The sequence below is a fragment of the Malurus melanocephalus genome, unplaced genomic scaffold (assembly GCF_030028575.1).
Source record: "Malurus melanocephalus ecotype Western Australia unplaced genomic scaffold, MMel_1.1 scaffold_19, whole genome shotgun sequence".
In the NCBI taxonomy this organism is placed as follows: Eukaryota; Metazoa; Chordata; class Aves; order Passeriformes; family Maluridae; genus Malurus; species Malurus melanocephalus.
Genome location: NW_026623251.1, coordinates 872,690 through 896,090, shown reverse-complemented (window position 1 = coordinate 896,090; position 23,401 = coordinate 872,690). Strand labels below are relative to the sequence as shown.

Genomic DNA, 23,401 nt, shown 5'->3' with positions numbered 1-23,401 from the left:
AAAAATGGTGAAAATATCAATCTCTGTAGAAAGTGACACAGAGAAATGGCCAGTGTCTCCGACTATGTGGCAAAGAGAGACATGAAGATGTCTCCCACAGGAATAAGCTCTGCCTAGAAAAAAAAACCAAAAAAACAAGCTTACTACAAGAAGAATGCTTTCTGGAAACCTTACCTGCAATTAATGAGATCTGCCCCATCAATTGTTCTGGTCCCAGAGCTCCCCTGAATGCACTTCCTTACTTCTGCTCTGGGCTCTCAGAGCAAAAACACTCATCCCATCATCAGGTTGCTACATGCATCAGGCATCACTCTGGTCTTCATTGTTCCTTTTGCTGAAACACTCTGGACACTGTCTAGAGCCACCTGATAGCTTCAGATTTGTTGAGCTTTCTTCCAAGGACAAGTTGATTTCTCCTTGTTACACCAAGACTGTGATCACTGTTGGCTGCTGATTCWTTCCTCTCTGTGATGTGTATTTTGGTCACAGTTCTGAAAAGCCTAAATCATCCAGGTCCCTGCATTATAAGACATGCTCTTCTACTATTTTGCTGTAGCAACTGCAGCTTGTAGAGATAAGAGCACTAAAAATTGAACTTATAAAGACCAGGGACTGTCATAAGCAAGTTGCTTCCAGYGAATCACCAAAACAATTTAGCAATCTTTCATGCACTGCATATCTTTGTAGGAAGTCTGAAACCCCCTGTATTAGTTATTTATGTATTATGTATATAGTGAATATATTAAATCCTAGTGCCAAGACACTAGAATGTTGGGCTGGATATCACCRGTATCAATGTAAATAACCCCTATACAATGCATTAAATCCTCCTGAAGCCTAACCACAGTCAGAACTACAGTGACGTAGCAGTTTCTCACTGTGCTGTTCTGTCTTTCCCAGGGTTCCCCAGTAGTGCCTTCCTCCTCAAGCTGTTGGCAGTCAGACTGGCAGCGTGACGCATGCAAAGCCACAGTGCTGCATCTCACYCCTCTGGTACCTGAAAAACAACCAAGACAGACGTTCAGCTGTCAGCTAGAAGTATCACAGCTACTCGTGTGATGCCCAGGCAGGATGATRTAATCAGCACATTGGTACTTCTCAGCCCAGTAAACTCTACCTGTCCCCTGTGCCAAGAGCAGTCAGCATGATAGATGCTATTAGGGGAGTGATGAAAAGCATGAAACAAACCTTAAAGACATRGAAAACTTCATGTCACAAAATGACAAAGCTCTTTGGCTCTTGTGCCTGTGTTTTCCTGAGTAAGGCAGGATAACTACTTTATTTGGGCATATTGCCTGCCCAGGATTATGCCAAAGAGAATCTCCGGGGAAGGCTTGTCACAGTCATCCTGCAGATTTTTCTCTGTATCTCAGCACAGCTGTTCCCATCCTGACCTACTAGCCCAATTTCTTGCTGAGTTGTTACCAAGATTGCTACTGCAAGCATTCCAAAAGTGGAGGAGTCCAGCTCATGGCACACACTGCCTTTTCATCCCTTCATCTCCATGTCTCCCCATGACTGCACATCTAGCTCAGGTCTCAGTAACGGAGAAAATGGCTTTGATCCTGGACAAGCCAAAACGCCCACACACGCACCAAAACATCCTTTTCCTTTAAACAGTGTGCAGTCAAGGTATTCCCAGAGTTTTTCCATATTTAGTACAGTCTCCAAGACAGAGGGAAGTGTCTGTATTATATCAGGTAGGGACATTTCTGATCCCTTCTGTTGCTAATGTTAAACCATTACTTGGCTCTAGTTCCTTACCTTAAGCTCAGCATAGCTCAAGGCTTCACTTTGCAGTTCTTGAAGTTTGTTCAGCTGTTTGTCATCCACAGTCTCCTCCCCTTCTGACAAGTAGACATCTATCTTTCTTTCCTTATTGAGAATAACCCTGTACTTTCCACTCTTGTTTACTATCTTTTAGTATCCTTAACAGTAATTACTTACATTCAGGGAAATTATTCAAAGCTKCAATGTTTATAACATCAGAGAAACAGTGTTAACTTTGAGATAATTTGAAGGAAAATCAGATTTTATATTAAACACACCTGGGAGAAATGACCCCTAAATACATTTTGCTGCATAAGAGTCAACTGCAGATTTGTCCCCACCACATGAAAAAATGGACGATGGATAGCAGTATAACTTGAGATCAGTATCAGCCCAATGGATGCCCAGGAGAGCACAATAGTTTTTCTGCAGACTATTTTGAGGCAGCCTTCTTAATCWGCGCCAGCAGAAATGGAAACACATGGAATGATAGCTATTTTTTTTTCTTTTGAGATGAGGTATATTAAACAACAACGTATGAAGGTGAGCTCACTTCACCACATCACTAAGAGTGTTTTCAAATGTTTTATGAAGGTGTGCAAGCATCCAGGAGCCACTGTGCACATAGCAGCAACTTACAAGTATTTCAAGATGTTCAGTTCTGTAAGCTTCACCACCTTTCCTGAGACAAGTGGAAGAGAACCTGAGACTGATTTCTCCCCCAGAAGGATGSCAGCCCTAAAAGGTGAAGCTGAGAGAAGCTGAAGCTGTTTGGCACAGGTTATGCGTGTATTGTGTGCAAAGGCAAGGGAGTTCAGTCCTCTGACAGGAGCTGCTGGACTGTRGCACCTTCCCTTGCTGAGGCAGGTGTCTCAGAAATGCCACCTAGCCAGCTGCCAGCTGAGTGATGCCTGGTGCCTCTCTTCCCTGCTGTCTGCTCCACTGCTGAGCAGCTCTTTGCCTGAGCCTGGGATGGCAAGGAATGGGAGAAACTGCTTTCAAACTGTTTAATAACAGTGATGGTAACCTTTGACCTTACTGAATAGCAGCTCTTTTGACCTTTCATTTGTTAAATATTGCARCCACTTACTTCCCGATCCTTATCAGTGTTTAGTAATTGGGGTCAAGACAAAGGAGAGCAGAGTTACCCACCAGACTTTACTGAACCAGGAAGAATTTCCTTAAGCTGTAGATATCCTTTTTGATTATCTTCARTCAGGACAGGCAAAGACTAGAGACTAGGTGGCTTAGAAGATCCATAATAGGCTAAAGAACCTCTCAGCTGTTAGCATCTGGTTTGAATCCAGCTGTGGTTGACAGTGGCAGAAATTCATTGGGATATTGGGTTGTCTCTATGACTCACATGAAATGAGTTTGSCTTCCAGTTTTGCTGTTTACTGGCCARTCGTAGCCATAACATAARATATTAGCACACACTTCTAGAGAARTCAGTGATTAAATGAGTCTACAAAGCCTGAAAATTCCTATTCCATTGAGCAAATCAGGCACAGGTAGGTGGCAGCAGTCACCACCTGTGTGCTCTGCCTGGTTCGTGTCAAAGAGAGGTGGTTAACTTTCAGGAATCTGAGTTACCTTTTGTGCAGGGTAAGTAAAGCTAATGGGTCAGACTGTGTGCTGTGCAGCTCATTAAACATAACAGTTGACAAAAAAATCAGGTGACAACCGTTACAGGCAGCGGTTCCAGAATCAGTGTTTTCTTTGGAAGTGAACAGGAAATGGATGAAAAGGAAAGAATTTATGACTTTACAATGGATTTAAATGTTAAGTGCATGCACATATTTATTTTTATAATGCACACATATAAAAGTTTAAACTTCCTGAAGACGTCAAACAGAAATTCTATTTGTCTAAGCAGCTGCACAATCTCATTACTTATTTATTGTATTTTGTGTTAAGCCAGACTRCAAGATTTTTAGGACAGGAGCTGCTTCCTGGATGTCTGTCTGTATGTGATTCAGCAAAACGAGCTGCCAAAGAGCAATCCAAATGCTGTAATTTATAAATAAGCCATTTATTTATAGATGTACATGARCTAGATAATATCACAGAATCATGGAATGTTAAGAGATTGGAATGGACCTTAAAGATGATCTAAACCCGCCTGCCAGGGGCAGAAACACCTCCCACTAGACCAGGCTGCTCAAGGACTTACCCAACCTGGGTTTGAACRCTGCCAGGGTTGGGGCATCCATAACCTCCCTACATACCCTCTTCCAGTGTCTCATCACCCTCAAACTAAAGAATCTCTCCCAAATAGCTAACCTAAATTTCCTCTCTTTCAGTTTATACCCATCACTCCCTGCACTATCACTATAGTTCCAGACGAAGAGTACCTCTCCTGCTTCCCTGCAGACAACGAAGGTTACTATGGCGTCTCCATAAAACCTTCTCCAAGCTGAAGCATCCCAACTTTTTCAGCCTGTCTTCATATGGGAGGTGCTTCAGTCTTCTTACCAATTGCATGGCCTTCCTCTGGCTCTGTAAGTGGCATTGAAAGCAGTGAGCTTCAGAAGGTTTTTTTTTTTTTTTTTCCTGTTATCCATGTAAGAAATGAAGAAAATGGAGCCCTTCCTGGTATCCCGGTGAAAATACAAGGCAATTGTATTCCCTCCTGCTTTTTGGACTTGGCTTTGGATTAAGGCCTCATGAAGCTGAGGAGCACCCGGGCAGGCAGACACCCATAACCGCATCCTTACTGGGCCGCTGCGTGCCAGCTCGTGTGATCGCGGGCGGGACACCGAGCGCGGTCCCTGGTGGCGGGGCGGCAGCGCGGGGTGTCCCGCAGCCTCCCGGCCGTGACGCGAGCGGGCGGCGGTCTCCGGGCAACGGGGACGCGGAGGGCGATGGAGGCGCTGTCGCTGCCCGCGGCGCTGGCGCTGGTGGCGGGCGGCGGCACGGGGCTCAGCCCGGAGAGGCGGGCGGCGCTGAGCGCCTCGCTGCCGCTGCTGCAGCGCGACTACCGCTTCGAGCGGGTCTGGTTCTGGGGCTGCATCCAGGGRGTGCGCGGCGCCTATTACATCGCCGAGGGGCTGGGCCCCGACCGCGCCGCGGCCCGCAGTCGCCTGTACAGGTGCGGGCCGGGCTGGGGCTCTGGGAGTCGGGGGSTGCTGTCCGGAGCCTCGCTATGCCCTGAGGGGCCTGGCGGAGTCTCTTGGAGCCCTGTTCCGTAACGGGCTCGGCCCTGAGCCGTGTCTGTCGTTGGCAGCTTGAACTGCTTGGACTGGAGCCTCCTGACGCCRGCCACCAAGGAGATGCTTGCACTGGCTGAGCAGCTGCAGGGCCGCTTTCAGGGCGATCCTTCTTTTGAGTATGACTTGGCTGAGGTAAATGCAGAAGCTGCTACAAGAATGCTTGAAGACGGTAAAGAGGTAAATATAGCAAAACACTTTTGAACTGTCTTCACTACAGTTGTGCCCCTCACTCCTCTCCTCATTTGTAATGAGCATTGTGAGCCTGCGGTCAGGCAATAGATACGCAATTTCCTCTTGGTTAGAGCATGATGCTAATAACACCGAGGTTGCAGGTTCAATCATTGTACAGGCCATTCRTTTAAGAGTTGGACTTGATGATCCTTGTTGGTCCCTTCCAACTCAGAATATCCTGTAACTCCATCTGTGATTCTTCACTGTTGTTGTGTGGCAACAGCTTCTTGAATGAACTCTTCCTTCAGTTTTTCCTGGAGTTCAACAGGCCTCAGAAATAGTATATATCCCTCATGCTTTATTATGCACAACAAATCTTCACTACAGCTTCTGAAGCTTTAATAGTTAACTGCAGGCACCATTCCTTATAAATGAACAGACAAATTATAAGTAGGTGAATTTAGCGGGAGGAAAGAACAGATGAAGGGATGGATWGTTAGATCTCTGGTGAGATAACTGTCTGCTCCTAGCCACATTTTCTATCATATCTTATGAGAGAACTGTCTGATTTGTGGTCCTCTTAGTGCCACTGGAGTCCAAGATGGTAAGTCSATTGTGTCACCTCAAGTTTATTTTCAGAAATGAAAACCAGGAAAGCCCTGCCTTTAAAAAATCCCTATTTTTCTTTAAAGCCTGTGATGAAGGAGGAGGCCCGCCTCATAGCTACGATAGAACAGATAGACAAAGAAGTAGGTATCGTCCCCCGGGGGGCATTTGTGAAGACTCCTCTTGGGTCTGTGCATGAAAACAGACACTTTGAAGGTAAATTCATATTGTTTTTATGAGTATCAACTGTACTTTGATCATAAAGGCTACAAATTAGGATGACTTTCTCTAACTGATGTTTTGATTTCAGTTGGGATTTTTTCCCCTTGGGTAAGATGAACAGGGAGGAGACAATCCAGTACCTGTTATGTTTAGGTGCATAATTCAACTCTGGAAGGTGGGAAAAGAGTCAGTAATAGTTCTGAGTCATTAAACTGAGTCATTTATCTGTATAAACTGTAGTTTATGTCAATGTTTAGCAACTTTAGATGTAGTGAATTGTCCATTTAGATATAGGATATGACCAAATGGGCAACAGAGAGTTGTCCTCAACTCAGTACCCAYTGGTTACCTGAGACTGCAGTCAGTATGGTCAGCAATGCAGAGCATTGGGGAGTGCTGGCACCTGTTTCTGACAAGCCTTCTGAGGAGTCTACTGGAGAAAGATTGTGATTCTCTCCTAGGCTGTGGATATTAGAGAAACAATGTTATACTTGACAGCGTAATGAATGTTACTCCAGTTTGTTGTATTAATGGTCACCAATGGCTGTTTGCAGGTCTGTCTTTGGCGGAGGCAAAAAAGTTAAGTTCTTATTTCCATTTCACTAAGCCTGTTAACCTGAAGAATAAAACCCTGCTGGAAAAGGCTGACCTGGACCCATCAATYGACTTTCTAGATTCTCTGGAGCATGATATCCCGCGAGGTAAACATATCAAAATGATCACATGCAATGAAAGGGAAGGCAGTTTGAATGGCCTAGGAAACACCAAGGGGACTGGTGTGGGTTACTGTAGAGGTGGTATGCTTGGGAGAARCTTCTGTGAATCTGTAAAGGAACTTCATCCTTCACTAAGTATTGTAGTTATTTCCTGTTTTATGCAATTCTAAATGCATACAATGAAAAGATGAAAGTGTATCAGGGCTGTTATATCTTCACAATAGGTCTGACCACACTGCCTCCGTGYCATATTCCCTCCTGACTTCTGTAAAGCCTATGACAACTGGTGACCCTATTGGGACAGATAACTCCACCACTGATAGAGGGATTTTATGTGGTTTGAAGTATTTCACACCTCTTGTCCCACCCAGTATTGCTCTTCTTTATCTAAATGGGCTCTCATTAACACCAAGGTGATATCTTGGACAAGCTCAATTCAAATGTTGGTTTGCTAAACTGTGTTGGAATAATCTGTACTTTGGCAGGATTATACACCATGAAAGGAGAAAAAAAAWAGGCATACTGGATTGTATGTCCCTAGATGTTGTCCCTACTGTTCTGCTGGACAACTGCAAATATATTTAAAGTCTCTTCTAGGGATCCCTCTGGCAGGATATTTCTCTAGACATGGGAGTAGCTTGTTTTATTTTTTCTATCTGCTTTTTGCTGATTTGCTGCGTTTTTTTATTGAACCAAGTGTTTTCACGTCCYCTGGCTAGAAAGATTCTAGGGAAACAATTAGAATTTAGATTTGTTATTTTATTCTGGTCTGGAGTAGTAGGATAGGATACTAGGTGACCTGTGCCAGATGAAACTGAGTGGATGACAGTGAATTGCCAGGGCTGTAAATAGCTTTTCAGACTCTTTCTCCCTCCCTTCCTCTCTCTTCTTACCCCCTCCTCCGAGTCTTCCCTTTGACAAAAAGAGAACTCAGAATGTGAGCTCCTGCCTCAATTCTGAACATTTTTGACAGAGTATAAACTGCTAAAATCTAAACCACTCTTCAACATATTGGTCGTGTCCTTGATGGAGTTGTTTTCCAGAGGTGTAGTCTGGAGAGGCTGCACATTTTTACATACAGTGGCAGATAGAAAGTGGGGCTCAACTGTGCCACTGTTGTGATTGTCTTCCTGTGGCAGCCTGACGTCTGTGTAAACATGAACCTTTGCCCCCTTCCCTGGAGGATGTTGCTGTTAGTGTAGATCTCAGTCTCCTTAAAAAAGTTACCTCTCAAACACTACCTGAGCTAAAATGCAGCTGAGTGCTTGTTAATGGAAGAGAAGAATCATTGTGGTGCCTGTGCAGCTCTGCCTGCTCTGTCATGAATTCAGGGATGAGGTGAACAAGGTAAGACAGGAATTGGTTACAGGATCAGCAAAGCATATAGCCACTCTAATTGCATTCTATCACATGCAGGTAGGACTCCTGACATTTAAGCCTCCTTTAACAAGTGTTCGGGTAGACTAAAAGTACTGGTTGCTTGTGAAAATGAGGGGGGAAGAAAAGCCCAGAGGGTAGACACAGGCTTTCTGCTGATTTTATGGCTTTGCCAAAGTCACTACTGGTTGTGAGACGCTCAAACTCTGGTTCTCAGATTATTTTCCTTCAGCTCTGATGGTGTATGTTTGTCCTGCAGAGCAGAAAAGTTGACAGTTTTTTCTCTTTAGTGACACATTGTTAATAGCTCTGGCAAATCCCCTCATTTTGACCCGAAGTTTTTTTTGCCTTTCTTGGTTCAATTCTGTCTTGAACAGTTGTTGTGAGAGCAGAAGTAGGAATACTTAAATGTATTGCATCTAGAATTGTGATTGAAGCTAGAATTGGGCCTTTTCTCAACAAATATATAAGGAATAACCTGGGGATAAGCAACATTGGAGTGATGCTCCCAGCCTTCATTGGCTAAATTCCCCTAGCATCTTAAAAGACCTAAAGAACAGAACTGAGAGATTAGGGGCTGATTTTAACCTGTCTAAAAGYAACAACTCTGTTGGAATAGTTTTCTCTATTAATTGGAGACTTAGCATCTGTGATRGCTGTCAAGGGGGTAACTGTCATAAGATATATGGTGTGTCATTATAGGAGAGCAGAGGTGTCTTACAGAATGGAAAGTTGGAGGCAGAGAGAACATTTTATATGACAGCTGAGAGGTGGGAAGAAAGGAAGTTAAAACTGGGTTGAATAAAGGCAACAATGGTAAAAGCAGAGTTTAGTGCAAAATTGGAAAACCTGGAGTTTTTTAACAAAACTGTCTGCCATTCTTATCTTTACCAGTGATATCTGTGGTGTTTGCAGGTTCCAGATTCTGTCTGTGTGTCTATCTGTCAGGTTATCTGTGCACTTTAAGAGCTCAGAATATGTTGCTGCTCCTCCTTTAACCATTCTGTGAGTCTGTCTTTTTTTTCTTGGTGTCTCAGCTCCCAGAGACAAGTGACTGTTTGACTTAGATTTTTTTTTTTTTAAATGCATTTTAAAAAATTATTCTAGAGAAAAGTGGGAAATGAGAACCTCGTCTCGACAGCATGAGCATGGAGAGGCTGTGATACTGATCTTGTGTCTCCACAGTATCAGATTGTGTAATGCTTCATCCTGATCCAAATGGCCAGCTGGCCAGAACGTTGCATGCTGGGATCTGTAGGTTTTGCTGGCCATATGTCTGCATTAAAGATAAGCTTGTTTGCTCTAGTCTAAGAAGACAATCTGCTCAACTTTATGCACAATTAGATGTGGCCTTTCAGCWGCTGGCACGTTGCCAGCGTTGTCCTTTCTGCTGCATGAGGTTTGGAACCCTGGACATAGTATTTCAGGAACTAGGGCTGTGGCAGTTTTACATCTGTTTGTAGATAATGGAATTGCAAAGCAAATAGCAATAATTCCTAGCATGCCTACAGCATTTTCACTTGATGACTTAATGTTGTGGAGATATGAAATAATAGAGACTTTTCAGACATTGATAATGATGGGGATGTGAAACCAGAGGAGGAAGGTTGATTTTACTGTGACCCTGGTATCAGATCAGGCTATGCTCCATTCTGAAAGGATCAAGAAAGGGGATGAGTGAAAGCCTAAGGTACTAGTGTAGAATGGAAATTTTGGAAGGAAGTGAGACAAGGGATGGAGAATTCAGTTCTTTGGCACTTTCAAACTACAGTTCAGAAAAGCAGTAACTTGACTCTGAGGGTTTGTTACAGATTACTGACTCAGATCACTTTGATATGGAGATAAGGGACACCAACAGAACACTGCTAAAAACCAGTGTAGGCGGGGAGGTACGTCTAGATAGGAGTGGAAATAGGATTTATATGAGAAGACTCTTTTCAAAAGTTATGACCCCTAGTCAGCAAATAGCTGCCTTTGGCAGAAAACCTACCACAGTTCACTTGTAGATTAAGAGTAGAAATTAGAATTTAAAAAGACATGTAAAAGGAAATGCAGAAGGTTTGGAATGCTTAATGATTGGTATAAATTGGATTTATAATGAGTAGAGAATGACAAAGGGAGCCAGAATAACTGGAGTAGTCTGTGGTAAGGCAGATTTTTTTAAACTATATTGAGAAGAAAATAAAGCATAGTAAACCTACTGGAAACTGTCACTAAATGGTCATGCTAAAGAGGCTGATAAGCATGTGGAAGGGCAGAAGAGCTCAATTTTTTCTGGTTTGTTTTTGGAAAGAATATGGACTTGCATCAAGCAAAGACAATAAAATACTGTTTCAGACAGTTTTCAGACTATTTGCTAAGGGAGGGTAGAGTTAGACAACATTTACTGTGGGTCAAAAACATTAAAATGGCAGAGTCAGATAGTTACTTCTGAAATCATTATCTCAGGAGACTTGCGGCATAATAATCTTTAATAAATCCCTGCATTGCAGAATTATTCCCCTGAATTTGTTCTTCTTTTGCAGTTATGATTCAGAATTCACTTGAATGGGTGTATTTCTGGAAGAGGTCAGAATGGGACCAGTGYCAATATTGATATTCAACTTATTTATAAATGATCTAAAAGTAAAYAGTTGATGGAGAGACAAATAATGGCAAGGGCAGGATGGATAGAGAGATCTAGAAAACTGGGCTTACTAAAATACAGTACATTTTGATGTGCCAAGCCACATAAGGAAAGCCACATAAGGAAAGTAAGGACTGTAAATCAGACTTTGAGAATTGTATTCTAGAAGTTGTGGCTCTGAAAGGAAATCCAGGCACAACCCACTGAACATCARCTCCCAGACTGATCCTGAGACTTAAAAGGGTATAACTTGATCAGCAGATGCATAAACAAGGGTGTAGCACATAGGAACAGGAGGGTGACTYTTGCATATACTGTTGGTGGAATCATAACTGGATTACTGCACATTGCAAAACTGGAAAGTTGCAGAAAAGTCACAAAATTATTCTAGGGCTAGTGAGAGACATAAACAGTTCAAACTGTTTATCTTGAGCAAAAGCCTATGAAAATGGCTGTATTACACTGTGTAAATACTCCATGGAGTTTAAGTATTAGGTACTGAAGATCTATTTATTATAGCAGAGAAAGGCACAATGGGAATCAGCAGCTAAAAATTATAGTCAGAACTAAAATGAACAATTAGATACAATTTTTAACAGTGAAATGATTACCAGTTAGCAAGGATAATGGATAWGCCTGTGTCTCTTGGCATCTTAACATCATGCAGAATGTCTTCCCGTGAATTGTGTTTCAGTCAAATGCAAATACAAGTTGATAAGTCCCAGACATGCGTAACTGACTTCAGTTTAATGGGCAGTGGTATGTAGGAGTCCAGATTGGTATGCCTGGCCATAAACTTGATGACAATCATRGAAGGTGGTTTTCAGCTTGGACTTCTTCATTATCAGTGACAGTAACACAAAGGTGACAGTGAATTCCTGAGACAGTGATTCTAAGTGCAAGTCAGCTCRTTTCAGCTAGCTTTGCTTTCTGAACTATGATACATGAGTGCTCAAAAGAGGACTGAAGAGATTCCTGATTTACTGCTGTCCATCGTGGATCTTTATTGAGGGGGGAGATTTTATAGCATCATTCAAAATGGGTATACAGTGGTAGGGTAAATCAGTGAGTCTTGTCTACTTGCTGTTTCAAGATGAAGGTAGGGGAGAAGAAGTGCCTAGACAGAAGATCATTTAAACTCCTTTCCCATTTGACTGTGGAGGAAGTAATAGCCACTTGTATTATAGCTCTTTCTTCACCTGAAAGTGCAGTGGTTTGGGCACATTCCTTACACAGCATTAGAGACAAAGGGATTTGTGGCTATTTCTTTGGCTGAAAACTTGGAGCACTAGCTTTTCTATAAGCTTGCTGAACAGTAGCCTCAGTTAGAACACCAACCGCCTGTCATCTAAGGTTCATTAGCACGGTCTTTATCGGTTTAGCAAAAGCTGGTGCCTAATGGGTCCTTGAAGATGAAGGGGTTGCATTTCTAAGTGGGAGATCTTTCCGTGGCTGCTCTCAAGGGCCATTTTGGTAGCCCCATCATGGCTGTCTCAAAAGTCAGGGTGCAGGAAGGAAGAAGGCCATGAGACATGACCCTGCAATATCTCCATGCATTAACACAGCTAATTAACTTACTTTCAATCCCCCTCCCCCGTCCCTTCAAGGCGATTAATCCCCTATCAGGCTCGGTCTCCAGCCATTTGAAGAGTCTGTGTCTGCAGAGGTATTTACAGCCCCCAGCCAGCCAGCAGAGGCAAGGGCCCCATTATCAGGGCTCTAAGACAAATGGCTGCCTATCTCCCCAGTGGCCTTGCAAAATCCAGCAAAGTGCTATGCTGTGCTGGCCACCTACTTTCACCCAGCCTCCCTTCTTCACTAACATTTCACAGATGTGACCTGAGCCCTCCCCTTTCATTGCTTAACAATAAGGAGCACCTCCCCAGCTCTGTGAAAGCGAGAGCAAGAGCACTTTACTCCTTAGCCTACCAAGAGCCACACGAGGACAAGGTTTTTCAAGCCGTCTCACTGAAATCCAAACTAAAAGGCTCATAATAAATGAGAGAGCAGTGCTTCATGTTTGCAAGGATAAATAGAGGTAGCCAAAATGAACTGAAATACCTGAAATAGACTGAAAATATACAAGTWGTATTGACAAACAAGCCTTAGAACAAGTGTTAGAGAAGGAGAAAACCAGATGAGTGTGCACTAGAACAGTAGGATTTCTGATTTGAAAATGAAACCCAGTTGCTGGCTCAGTGGGTTGTTAGTAAAAGCATTAGTACCTGAATTTCTCTGTTTAAACTGAAGTCAGCTATCCCTGGAAATAATTCCAGGATGGCTCTAGCTGCTGCCTTCCAGCAGGGYGCACTATGGTGCCAGCATTGTCAGTGCTGAGCACAGAAAAGGAAACCACGGAAAAGTAAAATGAGAAAGAAAAGCACGAAGAGCAGCATCAAATAGAGGAAAAGGTATGACCTGAGTTCCCAGACTCTGTGTGGAATGTTGGCCTCCTGAACTGTAGGTATAGAGAAGATACTCTCTCCCTTTGAAGCTTATGCARTTTCTGGAATGGTCACTAGGCTTTTCAGTAGCTTCCTCTGCAACCTTAGAGATCACATACATGCAAATGGACATACACAATATATAAGGACGTCCCCTACATTCTTCAAAAATAGGGTCACCCTTTTGTTTTGCTAGTGATGTGTAGTGGCTGTTAAGGCCATTCCTGCAGTGACCCAAGAAAGTTGCCTGGGAGCAAGACAAGATGCTGYCCCTGCTACAAGCTGGGGTGCTGCCAGTTCAGGAGTTCAAGATCAGACTGGAACCTCTCACATGGCAGCACAGGAGGAGCTCCTGSACCAGCTAGTATTAGAGCTTTTCACTGGCTGATCATGGTCTGCCTTGATTACTGGAAAGGAGCCTGTTTGCCTTGGGCTTTGTGTCTATAGGCAATAAAGCAATGCACTCCCTGCTTTTGGGCCCTAGGTCTGTATCACCTCAGGGTCTTGTTTAATCAGATCTTGGATGAGTTTATATTGGAACGGGGCTGCCCATCAGCTGAGAGCTGAGGTGGAGTCCTTCACCTTCCTGACTGCTGTAGGGAAAGAATGAGTTCAGAAGCAGAGTCCTCATAGAAACTTTCCAGGGATTGTATTTAAAAGTTTTTGTTTTTTTTTTTTCTCCTCAGTGAAAGAAATTATGAACAACCCTCTCTCCATTTCAGCTTCTGGTTCCTTGGACATAAGGAGATTAACCTGCTAAAATGATGGAAAATGCTGGTAAAGCCTTATAGAACCAGAAGTTGAAGGTTTATCACCACATCACCCAGCCTTGGYCTACCTTTTTCTCTAGAGAATGATGCAAAATTATTTGTGGGGAAATCTTAGGACAGTTTGTATGTCACTGAAGTCAGAATGAGGCCAGCTTTTGCTAGAAGTGATCAGTTTCTGAAGGGGCTCCAAGGAATGGCAGCTCCTGCCTGTGCAGTTGTTGGCATTGGTGCCAGCCCTGCATATAGCTTTGCTTTGCTTTTTGCTGCCCCTTTGGCCACAGAGATTTTGACAGGAGGAAGTCAACTGGCATTATCTTGTTTTACGGTACACAAATATCATATGGATTGAAATTCTGCATGCTGAGGAGGTGTGWGGCAGTGTGTAAAGAGAAAAGGACAAGGGACAGTTCATTTACAGGTGTATTTGCCCAGCAGTTATGCTGAGTAGAAATAGCCAGGCTAYTACAGGCATTAAAAGGTGCTTATCCATCTTTAGTGTTCAGAATTTGCTTGAATATCAACACTGCACTGTGCTGTGTGGATACGCTCAGCATGACAGTATTCTCAGAAACTGGTAAACTCTTCRGGTAATTTGGTCCAGAATTCATATCTAGTTTAGTACAAAACCATCAACAGTTCATAATCCATGCCATCTGTTCCTCATCCCAAGGCCTTTTAACTAGCCTTGCTAATTTGATGATGAGGTAAGAAGTACAACTGGGGGATTGACAGGGCTTGTGGCCTTGCCCCTCCTGCAGGAGAGCGAATTGGATGTGCTCTGAACATTTGGTGGGTTTTGAATCCCAGCATCGACTCCTTTGTGTTTTCTCAGAATTCAGAGATCAATGTGAGGTTCTTTGCCCTTAATCCAGCCCCTGTTCATCATTGTCACCCCTCAAAGTGGCCAGTGCTTTGTTACCAGGAGAGGAAAAATCTTACAAGGTGGCCATAATCTCCTCTGAGAGTCAGACAGATATTCTCCCGTGGGTAAGAAAGTGACAGTGACCAAAAGCTCTAGGAGAAGCAGGCTAGAACAAAGCTGCCCATTGCATCCTTTCATCAAACTGTTAATCTTTCTTTCAAAGACATCACATTTGATTGGTGACAAAAGCCCCAAAGAAGCTGAATTGAGCCTGAAATCCTGTAGCAAGATTTAGAGGAAGCGTCTTTCATTCAGAGCAGGGAGGGGCGAGAGACTCCTTTTTCTTCCTACCARCCAATGAGCTCAGAGAAGCCCACGAAGGTGACGGATTAATGCAGGGGCTCCCCAGGTAGATGCTACGTGACTCCTGGCACGCTCCGAAAACGTTTCCACAGCGACCAGCTGAACAAGAAATATGGAGTGTAATGAGATCCAGCATAAACTTGTGCTTTGAAAGAAGGTGATTTGCCACTCTGAGAGATTTCTAAATTTGCTACAGAAAACCCAAGACACAATGATCTGTATTGTAAATGTCACAATATAAATATCATGGATTTTAGTCAGTTTTTCTTACTCCTTGTAAGTTTTGATTGTATATTGTCTTGCTGTTTCCTCTAGTGCACAGCCCTATTGCAAGTCTATTCTGATGCTTTGTGCACAGGCTGCATCTTTTTCTTAATGATAATATTTTGTTTTGTTTTGTTTTGTTTTATCAGGTGGGTCTAGGACTAAAGGACAAACTAACAGGGCTATAAGGGAGGCTCTAATTTGATGTGTATTACTTCAGTGCTAGCTTTTTCAGTCCTTCCCATCCTCTGCTGCTCATTCTTATCTGTGTATTGTCCATTCTTTTGTGTTGGCATTGCCAGCTGTGCAGTCAAATTCCAGCTGGAAAAATAATGTTATTTCTGTCCAGTATATTTTTCAGCCAGATCGTTTCCCTGACCTGACTCACTGAGCAGTAAATAAACACTTYAGTGGCTCTATGATGGAAGAATGATGAGGGTGGGAATAAGGGTTTGAGGGCAGATGCTGCTTCAATTGGATTAACAGCACTGTTGTCATATGTTTAAATATGGCCTGAATTTCATTTTTACTTGGAGGTACCTGAATACTGGACATCTTGGACAGCACTGCAATCCCTGAGTCTTCCTTGTCAGCAGGAAGCAGGTTCTTCCTGTGAAAAGGGAAGGCCTGGGCTGTCAAAATAATTTCTCCTGCAGAGGCATCCCCAGTGGGAGAGGATAATGGAGAGGAAAAATCTCTGAAGTATGATCCTTTTACTTTGAGGTTTGGGCATGGTGGTATTTGTGTGTCAAGGACATGGCAGGCATTAGGACCATGCAAGAGCCTCTTGGCAGCATCTGACTGTGAGCTGTGCTTTCCTGGCTCTGGAGGCTTTTAAAAATAGTACTGAACCTGCAACCAGTCTGTGTTTTTATTTAATTATTATTAAATAGTTATACGGGGAATTGGAAATATTGACAGCAGTGTTAACATATGGGGTGCAGGTGGTGTGTCAAGCAAATGAAAGAGATTTAGTTTGCAGCCAGTAAGTGGCACGAAGGAGTTTGGGCCCCACATAGCAGTGTTTGGATGTGTCCTTATGGCTGGTAGGCTGTGCGTGAAATGTCCATGTGGCACAATTTRTTGAGAGCCAAAGCACGGTGACCTTTCCTTACAGCTGCTCTGGTTTGCATTTTGTCTTTGTTCCCTACAGACAGCAATTTAGAAGTAGGAAGCTCTTCCCAGTGCAGGATTTTCTGTTGGAGGGAAATGGAAGCTAAATCCCATGGGTGTAGTGAGGCTTTGTCAGCTCTAAGTGCTTGGGGTCACACAGGCAAGCAGTGGCTGCTTTTGCAGAGGGAAATGGTTATGTTGCTCCTCTCTGGGTGTTAATATATGTCCTGTAATTCCATACTTGACACACTGAGGACTAATTGCAGAAATATACATTGTAACCTGCTCTTGTGGCAGCATATTGTGTTAATGGTAAGTGCAACCACACTGTAGCTGYTTTTCCCTTGAGACATTTCCTCCTTTGAAGAGGAATTGACCATGTCACTTTTAGGACCCTCTGTGAGCTTTTGCGACATGGAGCCTCTCTGTCAGGCTGTCTAGCTCTTAAAGCTGTTTCTTCTCAAGCTTGCACTGAAATGAAGCATTGCTGAATCATCTCCAAAACAGCAGTGTTATGAGAGGTCATACTGAAAGTGGACCAGTTACGGCAGGAAATTTCTGCAAACAGCCCTCTTAAAAGGGTTTTGTTTAAAAGCTTATGTCTCACACACGTTATTGCTTCTGTGGATTACAAGATTCAGCCCATCACTGAGGCAGACATGGGGGATGAGACAGGGATTTCTATTGGTGACTGGAAAGGAAGAAGAAGCTGAGGAGGAGGTTGACTTTTGAAATTCAGCCCTGGTGTTCTGGCAGCTGCTGAAGGGCCATAAAAAAGGCAGTGGTTTAACACTGGGTGAGCATCAGGATCTTCAAAGCACTTTCTTGTTTGGGAAAGATGTAAGGAACTCCTCAGAATTCCTGCCTGTGTTTGGAGGGGTGGAGGCTGCAGCCTGATCCAAAGAGGGAATAGGAAGCTCCAGATCTTCATCCAGCAGATACTTTTCCCATGCTCTTTCCTCCCACACAGCAGCTCCCTCCCTTCCCTTCTGGAGCAAGAACAGCAATAGTTTCAGCACAGACAGTGCTTGGCTTTCTTAAGTTTGCTGGGTGCAGCTTAAATACTAACTTGCTCTTTTAAAAAATGTATTTTGAAGATTGGGAACCTCACCMGAGCAGTGTTACTGGAAGGAATCTCTAGAGTGAGGGCAACGACCAGTTCCCTGTACCTCAGTGAGCTTTACATGATGAGTGAAGTTAACTCTGTTGCCTGATTTAGAGACAGCACACAGAGATGCAAGCTAAAATCAGTACTTCAGGAAATCCAGCCTTTACTTGCTGTCTTCTAGTTCTAGCTGTATTCCCTCCAATGCAAATAATAATGCTTTTAAATGTTGTTTCATGGAAACTTTTATCTAGGAATCTTGATGTACCTTACAGACCAATACTTTGAGTTTCCCAGTCTTTCAATAAGAGACATACTGTCTGACACAGGGACTGCCATGGGGTGTCCTCAGCCAGTGATGGAAAGGATTTGGACCCAACAGCCCACTTCTGCATTTTTACAGACCTACAGGTCTGCATTAATACAGACCTACAGGTACCATCTGTAATAGTAGGGAATTTAAAAAAAAAAAGAGAGAAAAAGAAAAAAAATGACTTAAGTGTCATTTAATTTTCATAGTTCTCATCCCTGTTTATATTGTATTATTAAATGTATTTCTAAAACTCTCGAGGAAGAAAAGGTGGCATATTCATTCTAAGCTATTAACACATACTGTTCATTAGTTACTGATTAAAGTACTTCTASAGTGATTTATGACATCAATATTTCAAACTCCTACAAGAAAGGTGGGCCTGAAAAAGCATCTTGTTTGAGTATTTTGAGATTTGAGCTGTGATGGAAAAGAATACAATTGTCTTGTATCTTTCCAAGAGAACAACTTTCTCCATGTTCCATAAGTTCAAATTTTGTTTTATGCATCATTTCCTCAAATATTGCTGATGTGGTGAGGTATGAAGGGAAAAAAAAATGCTGAGATAACAGGTTTTAATTTCTTTGCTTAATGAAAAGGTCCAAAGAACCCAGACAGGTTCCAGAACTTTAGTGTAATCCCTTCTTAGAAGATACACCAGCACTGTGTATCAAATACAGTTTCTGAATGGTTTTTTTGTGTTGCAAAAGTCCGGTCTGGAAAACAATATTGAATACATCTCCTCTGGTGACTAGGTTAGAAAAATGCCCCCAGTGGCCCAGTCAGTAAAAGAAGGTGGCACTGCTGCTACTCTTTAGCTCTGCAGAATAAAGAGCACCTCTAGGATTAATCATCATTCTGCCTGAGAACAGGATGCCAGTGAAAATGACATTACAGTTCTAGACAGCTTCTTGTAATTTTTTCCTGTTCTCAACCTATGTTGTGCCGGTCCAGATGGGATTGTCCTTATGTAACCTGCTTGTTTTTGCTTAGGCCCTCATTTCACAGGAAGGCTAATGCAGCATCAGCAAAACTTTATTGTCCATATTTGTGTAGAACTACATGCAGAATGAAGGGCCAGAGAAGAGCCGGAAAGTATAACCAATACTAAATATTCCCAAAAAGTCTCACATTTATGAAATAACGAATTTGAGCCCTTTGAGAGTTTGCAACTTGACAGACGGTAGGAAAATGCAGAAGCTGCACATCACAGACTTCCATGATGTAGCATGAAAGTGAATGGAGCTGTCTTCAGTTTTAGCTGTCCATTTCTGCCAGGTGTGAAGGTGCATGGGAAGTTCCTTTGATCAGTAGTTAAGTGCTGGTGAATACTCTCTTGAGATTGGTAAGCCTGTGTGTCACTGCATAAATGTTCTGAGGAGATCATGGATCCATGTGYTTTACTGCCCCAGAGCACAGATATGGGGACTTAATGATGTTGAACTTGATTTACTCTACCTCCTCTGTGCATTTGTCCAACTATATGAATCCTCATAGTTAGGAGGATTAGTTATTTATTAGTTAGTTATATTAATTAGTTAGTTATATTAATTCTCTATTAATCCAATATTAGTTATTAGTTAGTTATATTAATCCTCTTAGTTCCTAAGAGCATTAAAATCCCTGTTTTCCCTCTTACCTTCCCCCTTGTCATGCTCTAGGCATTTTTTTTGTTCTGTGTAAACAGTTTGGGGYAGAGTGTTCATCTGTGTAGGTGAAGATACATAAACAAGTCATCACATGTACCCAGGTTGTTAGATGCTTCCAGTACATTGGGAGGCATTACCAAATTAGATAATCCCTAAAGGTTTTCACTAGCCAGCAAGGTAGTCCTAATCTTGACAGACTTGCTTCTCAGAGGACTGGTTCTAAATCAAGGACAATGAGAGTTCCTCATTGCATTATCTTTTTGTCAGAGAAACTACCAAAAGTTTACAGTGTGTCACTATCCCCTTCCCTACAAACCAGTGTGTAAAGCTGCAGCAAGAACCACTAGTATTTGGAGGAAGGACTTGTAGATAATTTCTGCAAATTCAAGCTGAAGAACCATGCACTTGGAGCAGTCATTCAAAGGAGAAATTGAGAAAGTTATTTGACACTATTACATTCAGACCTATTTGTTTGCTACTATTGCTCAACACTTCTATGCATGGTCACGCTGCTGCCACTAGCAAATGCTGAAAATTGGAGAGACAAAGTTCCAGAAACTGAAACTGCTTGTCCTTTGACAGCAGATGGCTGTAGTGTTTCAGTCACTGGATGATCTGCCTTKTAGTGAAGTGTTCCTCATCTGGGTTTCCATGCTATCCAGGTGGAGAAGGTTCTTAAGAACATGCGGAATTTGTGAGAGTCCCTCAGTCACTATTTGTAATCCCAGTGGCTGAACYACAATTGGTGTTTTTACTCCAGGTATGAAAAAGATCCAGTCTAATTTGTGTCCATATGAGTGGAGAGACTGGCTGGGAGATTTGGGTTGCCTTGTATGTGAAACCACTGCTTGTGAAGACATTAGCTCATGTTTTACACAGGACTTGTGTAAAGAATGTCACAGTGCAAGGAAGGTGAAAAGATAGCACAAACCTGTATTGACCCTTTCATATTAGGYAGTGCTCTGCTTTACTGCAACCCCAGTTGTTTGTCTTCAGTGGAAACATGGAGGAGAGTGAGTCAGAAGTAAGTTCTCCAAAGCAGAAATCTCCCAAATCAAAAGACTGTGAATGTCTCTTTTGCACTTCTGTCCAGCAGCTCGAGTCAATCTGTCAGAAAGGAGGTAGGTATTCTTGCTGCCCACTGAGTTCCACATTTGCACATGACTGAAGTGGGTATTTGGAAAGGTAACAGATCAGAAATGACACAGGACTTGCATATCATAGTGTAACAAACCTGKGGAAATTGCTACTGAAGGAGGCAGAGGAAACAGTGGTGTCCAAGAAACTTTTTGAAAAGTACTGCAATACAAGGGAAGAATTAGAAAACAGGTGAGCAACACAACTTACAACACCTGGTTTTACAGCGTTTTAAATTGTACTGTTCCTTTCTGATTCTGCAGCCACCACCAATAAACATTTTCCCTCAACTTTCCTCCTTCACTCAGCTACTGTAGTTTGCCATGAACTGCAAGAGACAACACGTACTGTAAGGGAGCATGCAAGAGCCAAAAGCTCCACAAACACAGACTACCCAGCTAGCTGCTGCCTTGTGGCTGCCAGGCAGGCTCAACAGCCTGTGCTTCCTTGCAGCTGTGGTAGATCAAAGCTGCAGAAGYTGCAGTCAAACCTCCTCCATCACAGGGAGACCTGCTGTAGGAACCTGCGGTGTTAAAGCCCTTCAGCCCTTTGTCGGATGTGACTAATATTGGCCAAGAATCACAAGTGAGTGGGAGGGGRAGGACTGGCAGCTGACAGCAATCACAGAAGCCCTTCCCCAAGCTAACCATGACATGAGTAAGCATGAATCATAGCATAAATTGATGAGCCTAAAATTAATGAGCCTAAAATTATCTACAAAGCTGAATATGGCCTAAATGGCCCAGCACATTATGGGCTTTCTGCTTACTCTGGAATTGACAGGTTTTGGCTTTGGATGTAGATAGGCTGACTGCTTGACTCCAAMCGCATTTTTTTTTCTTAATTAGGGACTGCTTGTTTTCTTTCAGATGGAGATTCYGCAGGAACCTTCTTCCCTACATTGTAGCCTCTAGGCATTACTGATTTGGTGCTGATGCTGGTATTTTCTTCCTCTGGCAGCTCCTTGCCCTCCAGCATTGAATCCAAGCTGATACTTCAGCCCCCTCTCTCTGGCACAGTTCCCAAGCTGTCATGTCAGATGCAAAATAAATTGTGGCTCTGAGCGCCTTGTATCCAGAAGAAACTGCATTTTCACACTGGCTCTGAAGCTCCTCTGTGGAGCCAAAGCAAAATTAATGTGGAAACTAATCCCTTTGCCCCTACCATATATATCCTCTTCAATGGTGGAGCCAAGAAAGACTGAAGAGAATGAACCTCCTCCATAAATTTCTCAGAGATAGGAAATACCCTACTTCTAATTTTCTCTTTTTTTTTGCAGTTGCTTCATCAGGGAAACCAGTCTTCCCTGAAGGAGGAAAACACCTTCTTCCTCTTCCCACTACTAATGCTAGAAGTTTATTTTAAGGACAAATTTCATACCTATGCAGGATTGCTATAGCTCATCTATAGCTATTAGCTATACCAAGTAGGTGGCAGAGCTTGTTGAGAGTAACTGCTGCCCACTCAGAAGCAGCCAAGAATAGCTGCAGCCTCTCCTGGGGATCAACTACACAAGTCTGGAGCTTTAGAGTCCCTTCCTGTGACGCATATGWCATTACCACCAGAGCCATGGGAATATGCTACTGTGTGAACCTAGACACAGACATCTGGAAACGAGGGCAGCCTGCAGTGCTGAACTGACAAAAGGAAAAAAAGGCATCAAGGTTCATGTTCTCCCTGACTTCCCACTTTTCAGGTGTCAMAAACTCCAGTGCAGCCTTGCGCACTGTTAATTGGTCAGGCAGAACCCAGGGCAGCCCTTCTCTCAGCTTAGGACAATTTGTTGCAGGAATGCTGACTCTTTCTTTTTTTCCATTGACTCACTTGCACATCTTCTTGCACAGGCTCCTGGAGCATCCAGCTGGAGAAGGGAGGCACTGTGGTGGTGMTGCGGAGCCTGCTGTGGCTGGGACTGACATTCTACCATGTCCCAATGACCAAACAATTCGGCTATGTCTACTTTGGCACTGGTGAGAAGAACCTCGATCTGCCCTTCATGCTGTGACTCTTCTGTCTAGGACAAGAACTCAAGAATTAGGAAAGATTTTGATTTTATACTTAGGAGATTCTTGCTTGCTGCTTGTTGTAATAAAAATATGAAACCTCTGCACTTAGACCAGGATTCTTTTATGCCTGGACTCGAGCCCTCATTCTTTTCCTAGGACTTCATTGTATGCAATCCTCCTTAAATTCCAGATTGAATTCAGAGAATGACAGAATATTCTGAGTTGGAAAGGACCCACGAGGATTGAGTCCAGCTCTTAAGTGAATGGCCCATAAGGGGATTGAACACAACCTTGGTGTTATTAGCACCAAGCTCTCCCTGTAATGTGTCACTGCAGATCCTTTACATAGAAACAAATGGCATTTTCTTCCCTGACAGGCAAGCTCTCGGTCAGAAATCAAACTTAGGCCACCTGTCTGATGACAAAAGCACCTTGCTTATACAAGAACTGATTTGGAGACATGAGTGAATACCCACTGTCACCCATGAATRACAAAAGCAGAGTTGGAGTCAGAGCAGTAAACTGATGTATACTCTGAGAGACCTGTACTGAACCTTGAACTCTATATAAAGGCATATTGAAGAGAGCATTTTGCTTTTCAGATGTTAGATTTCACCGAAATTAGAGGGGTCTTTCCAGCTCATGTCACTAAACTGTAGGAAAAAAAYAGCTGTGGCC

At 43.0% G+C, this 23,401-nt stretch overlaps 1 protein-coding gene across 1 annotated transcript; it reads left to right on the top strand.

Moving 5' to 3' along the window:
- Window positions 1–4,634: 4,634 nt before the first annotated feature.
- On the top strand, window positions 4,635–22,814 carry RSPH9 (radial spoke head component 9). The gene is made up of 5 exons (XM_057389736.1): window positions 4,635–4,861; window positions 4,997–5,159; window positions 5,846–5,975; window positions 6,536–6,682; window positions 22,562–22,814. Exons 1-5 carry the CDS (start codon window positions 4,635–4,637, stop codon window positions 22,720–22,722), a joined length of 828 nt encoding a protein of 275 aa, XP_057245719.1. The 3' UTR covers window positions 22,723–22,814.
- Window positions 22,815–23,401: the final 587 nt, after the last annotated feature.